Below are 5,462 nucleotides of genomic sequence, written 5' to 3'. Positions count from 1 at the left end.
TTAGGGGTGTTGCTCACCCCTCCTCTCTAAAGAGACTAAAAAATTTCGTGAGAATTCATAAAGTGTGGTGTTTTGCCATTCTTGAACCTTTGGTTACTAAAAACTTCCATAAAATTCAAAAAAATTTCCCTCAATTTGATCATTTCTCCAATATAAATAACAAAATTTGGCTTTTTGCTAGAGATGAACTTTAGTGGTCTGTGCTGTTAAATCATTCTCAATTTGTTCACATCCAATTCCATATTGGTGCTCATATTGGCTATGCAACCTTCATTTATGCTAGCAGTCTTGCATTTAATCAATCCACCTTATGGACTGAGTTAACTAAAATTGGTCAGTCTCTGAACTCTTTTTGGATTTTGGGGGTGATTTAAACTGTATATCTTCTCCTTCTGAAAGAAGAGGTGGTAGGCCACCTATGGCTGCTGCCATGAATAGATTCAATGATTTCCTTGCTGAGGCTGAATTATTTGATTTGGGGTATCAAGGTCCTGACTTTACTTGGAGAAGGGGTTCCATGTGGGAAAGACTTGACAGAATTCTTGGTAACTCAAAATGGGTTCAAGCATTCCCTTTCACTGTCATTTCTCATTTGGCCATGGCAGGATCTGACCATAGGTCCCTCCTGTGCACAATCCAAAATGCTGAAAGCCCATTGAGAGCTCCTTTCAGGTTTCAGAACATGTGGACCCTCCACCCTCAATTTATGGATGTAGTAGGTAAAGTTTGGAGGTCTGAAGGTGATACTAATCCCTGGATAAATCTGTGGAAACTCCTAAAGAAGGTGGCATCTAAGCTGAGGCAGTGGAATTGGGACACTATTGGTAACATACATGAGAACTTGATTCAGGCTCAAAATAAAGTGATCAAAGGGGTTTGATTTCTGAAGTTGACCTCCATAAAGCTAATGAAGAGTTGTTACTCCATACCAGTTACACTGAATGTTTTCTGAAACAGAAAGCTGCTGTTACCAAATTTATGGAAGAAGATAGAAACTCAAGGTATTACCATGCCTGCATTAACTTCAGAAGGAAAAACAACATGATTTTATCTATTCAGGACTCTGCTGGCCAGGTGCTGACTGATGCTGAGTATATTGCCCAAGATGCTGTAAATTACTTTCAAAATATCTTTAAGGAGCAGTCCCCCTCTAGAGCTCAAATTAAGATGGATACATTCTCTGATTGCAAAGATTATGTCCACAATTTGAATCTAAATAACACTCCTTTGGAAGGTGAAATTAAAGCTGCCTTGGACTCCTTTGATGACCAAAAGGTTGTTGGCCCAGATGGCTTCACTACAAAATTTAATAAAGCCACTTGGAATATTATCTGTGGGGAGTTTGTTGATGCTGTGCAAAGCTTCTTTAGAGGTATTGACCCCCCTAATTACTTTACTGTTTCCACTATAACCTTGATTCCTAAAAATTCCAGCAGGATGAGATGGGGAGACTTTAGACCAATCAGCCTAACTAATGTCATTTCTAAAGTTATCAGCAAGATTATGAGTACCAGACTCCAACCTCATCTTCAGCAGCTGATAAGCAAGAATCAGGTGGCTTTTATGAAAGGAAGGCAAATATCTGATAACATCCTTTTGGCCCAGGAACTGCTACTATATTTGGATAGAAAATGTAGAGGCAGCAATCTCATTATGAAATTGGATATTCAAAAAGCCTAAGATACTATTAACTGGAATTTTTGATACCTTGAAGTCTAGGGAGTTTTCTGGAGACTTTGCCAATTTGATTAGAATATGGCTCATTTGCAACAACCATTCTATTTTAATTAATTTCAAGAGTCAAGGCTTCTTTAATGCCACTAGGGGAATTAAACAAGGAGATCCCTTGTCCCCTACTATCTTTATTTTAGCTATGGATTATCTTTCTAGGCTTCGTAATCAAAAGTTTCTATCTTCTCCACATTTGGACTATCAGCATAGATCCAATATTAGTGTGATTCATCTGTCCTCTACAGATGATATAATCATTTTCTCTAAGGCTACCAAGAATGCAGTAAAGTCTCTCAATCAAATTCTGAAACACTTCCAAAGATCATCTGGTATGTATCTTAACAAACAAAAGTGTTAAATTTTTACTAGCTCTCATACTCTTCCACAGATTAAGCAATGGATTGCACAGCATACTGGATTTAGCTTGAACTCTTTACATATCAATTATCTTAGTGTTCAATTGAGAAAAGGGAGAACTATACAAACTCAATTCAATGTGGTAATTGATCAAATTCAGAAACAACTTCAATGCTGGACAAATTACTTCCTATCTAATGGAGGTAGGATCACTCTTTTGAAAAGCATCTTAACTTCTATACCTTCTTATGCTCTTCAGATGTTTACTATGAAGAAGGGAACTCAGATAAGGCTTGGCAGAATGTTTAATAAATTTCTTTGGGCTGGTCAGAAGAAACAGTTTCATTGGTTAGCTTGGCATAAATTGTGTAAGCCTCTACATGCAGGTGGTTTAGGCTTTAAGGATTTTCAGCACCTTAGTGTCATAAATCTTTGTAAACTCTAGATAAAGTTTAGAGCCCAAGATAGTCTTTGGGCTTTGTTTTTGAAGGGGAAATACTGCAGGACTGTTCACCCTAACTTGGCTAAGAAGAAAGTTGGGGATTCCAGGCTTTGGACTAAACTTTCGGAGGTGAGGCATAAAGCTGAGGATCTGTTTATTTGGGAAATTTGAGAAGGACAAATTAATTTCTGGCTAGATAAATGAATTTGGAATTGGAAAAGAATTGACACCTCCAATCCAAACTCTGGAACTAAAGTGAAGGAATTCTGGACTGAAAAATCAATGGAATTGTAATTTGCTGGCAACAATCGTAACTGAAGAGCAAATGTATTGGGTGAAGAAAACTAAAATAAATCTTGGATAAAAATATAAACTCATAACTAAACAGGCTCCCTCACAGAATTTTTCAGCTTACATTTTCCAGCAATTGTTTCGTTGGCAACCTATTATGTGGGGGAAATTTATTTGGGGGAAGTAGTTGACCCCTTCTATGTCCTTTTTTTGTTGGAGGCTGTGGAATTCCTTTCTACCATGTGATGATATTTTGAAATTGAAAGGGCTTAGGGGTCCCTCTTGTTGTTGGCTGTGTATCAAGAATGAAGAAAGTCGAGAACATTTATTTTTCTTTTGTAGTTTCTCCCAAAAGGTTTGGTATGCTCTATTGAATCAGCTCAGCATTGATACTTTGAATGTCAGTTGGCAAAACTTTTTGGATTGTTGGAAGGAGTGGCTAGAAGCTAAGATGATAATCATTCCTTGTGTTGTGGCATGGTTCATTTGGATGTGTAGAAATCAAGTTAAGTATGAAAGTATGAAACCTATGGAAAAGGTAGTGGTCTTAAATTGCACTTACTATATGCAAAAGATTATAATGCATCAGAAATATCCCAATATTTTCTAGATTTGGATGCCCAGTGGGATCAATATGAAGGTAAGCAAGCCTACTTTGGTCCTTTGGACCCCCCCACTTAAGGGATGGCTGAAGGCTAATATTGATGGAAACTTCTCTAAGGAGGCTGCTGGTGTGGGTGGAGTTATTAGGAACTCCCTAGGAAAGTGTATTTTCTACTTCTCATCCCCTACTTGGGCTAATGATGAACTTGAAACTGAAATGATAGCCATCTTCTGGGCTATATACCTTTCCAAGCAATGTAACATCCCTAAATTGGTAATAGAATCTGATTCCAGTAGATGCATTAAAATTCTGAATAATGTGGAAGCTGCTCCATAGAACCTTGTTTGGTGGCACAATAATATTAAACGACTGTTGAGTAAGGTTCATGTGCATTTCCAACACATAATTAGAGAAGGAAACACTCCAGCACACAGTTTGGCAATCAGGGGGAAGGAAACTGAAGAGATTGTTGTAGGGACTATACCTCCTAATCATTTAGCTCTCCTACTACATGGGGACACCTTATTCATTCCTTATCTTCATTGTAGGGATTGATTTTATATATACACTGGGATATATACAGAGTTATATATATATATATATATAGTAAAATCATTTCTCTTTTGTGTATAGGGAAGCTAATAGGCCTGCTAATTATCTAACTATACAAGGTGCTCATGCTGATCATCCTGAAGTGTCCACAACTCTCTCGCCCTCCCTACAGCTACTAACTCAGGGGGACAAGCTTCAAATCCTTTATCTCAGAGTGCAAAGATGATTGCTGGACTTGTGGGTGTGGACATGAATTGTTATGCCCTGTTGCTGAGATTGTGTTTCTTCTTGACAATGGGAATTCACATTTTAGAAATGTAAAAATTGCAAGATTAATAGAAAAATATAATATAATGCATGGAAGTTCAACAGGTTATCATCCCAGACAAGTGGTTTAGCAAAAGTATTTAATCATGAAATTAAGAGAATTTTGGAAAAAGGTGTAAATCCTAGTGAAATGGATTGGTCTCGTGGATTAGATATTGCATTATGGGCATATAAGACAGCTTATATGACACCTATGGGTATGTCCCCTTCTAGATTAATATTTGGAAAGACTTGTCACTTGCCAGTAGAATTGGAGCATAAAGCTTATTAGGCTATTAAGGAATTCAATTTCAATTTGAAAGACGATGGTGAAAAAAGATTATTTCAATAGAATTAGCTTGAAGAAATTAGGAATGAATATTACGATAATATTAGGATTTATAAGGAAAGAATGAAAGAATTACATGATCAAAAGATAATAAAAAAATGAATTTGAACCTGGATAGAAAGTTTTATTATACAATATAAGATTGAAATTATTTCCTAGAAAACTGAAGTCTAGGTGGATAGGGCCAAGTGGAAAGGGTCATTCAAAGTTATAAAAGTTGTAAAAGTTAATCCTTGTGGAGTGGTTAATATTGAAGATCCTAAAACTGGAAAGATATTTAAAGTAAATGGGCACAGATTGAAACCATATTTTTATGATCAAGACCAATTTTTAAAGAAACAATAATGTTGGATCACCCAGAACAAAGATTGGGAATGTTAGGTTGACAATATTGTCGGCGCTATTTTTGTGGGTTTGGTTTGGGGGAGCGTTGCCCATAAGAAGCTGTCGGTCGCCGGAATCAAAATCCCGTTGCCCGCTTCGGAAGGACGTTGAATTATGAAATCGAACTGACCCCATATTTTTCATAGTTAAAAATGAAAGAGCACTGTACCTCAAATCTTGTATCTATCCTGAAGGAAAACACAAGACTTGAGGGATGAGGCTCAATCAAATAAACTAAGGAATATATGACGTCCGTTTGGTTTGCGAAACCTTTGTATTTACAGACAAATTCCCCTATTTAATATAAAGGATTAAATAGGGTTTATATTAAGCTGGGTTCGGACATGCTTCCTATAAGGGCAAGCCCTTATAGTTAATTACATCTTAAATGACCAAAATCATCTAAGAGATAAAAATCAGGAAATCAGGAAATATTATCTTCAAGG

General features: G+C 36.7%; 1 protein-coding gene across 1 annotated transcript; it reads left to right on the top strand.

The window, feature by feature from the left end:
* Positions 1 to 418: 418 nt before the first annotated feature.
* Positions 419 to 3,761, top strand: LOC110034571. The gene is made up of 5 exons (XM_020738852.1): positions 419 to 874; positions 958 to 1,554; positions 2,348 to 2,436; positions 2,593 to 2,659; positions 3,432 to 3,761. The coding sequence occupies exons 1-5, from the start codon at positions 419 to 421 to the stop codon at positions 3,759 to 3,761; spliced, it is 1,539 nt and encodes a 512-aa protein (XP_020594511.1).
* The last annotated feature ends 1,701 nt before the right edge of the window (positions 3,762 to 5,462 follow it).

Source organism: Phalaenopsis equestris, unplaced genomic scaffold, assembly GCF_001263595.1.
Source record: "Phalaenopsis equestris unplaced genomic scaffold, ASM126359v1 Scaffold000002, whole genome shotgun sequence".
Lineage (NCBI taxonomy): Eukaryota > Viridiplantae > Streptophyta > Magnoliopsida > Asparagales > Orchidaceae > Phalaenopsis > Phalaenopsis equestris.
Note: the sequence above shows the minus strand (reverse complement) of the source record. Positions and strands in the feature narration are given on the sequence as shown.

What these genes read in the sequence shown, in the direction of transcription:
- LOC110034571 (XM_020738852.1), top strand. Translation starts at nt 419, where the DNA reads ATGGCTGCTGCCATGAATAGATTCAATGATTTCCTTGCTGAGGCTGAA. An exon ending in AAAATAAAGTGATCAAAGGG is followed by an intron (nt 875 to 957) that starts GTTTGATTTCTG and finishes TTTCTGAAACAG; the next exon opens with AAAGCTGCTGTTACCAAATT. An exon ending in CAGAAGAAACAGTTTCATTG is followed by an intron (nt 2,437 to 2,592) that starts GTTAGCTTGGCA and finishes GAAATACTGCAG; the next exon opens with GACTGTTCACCCTAACTTGG.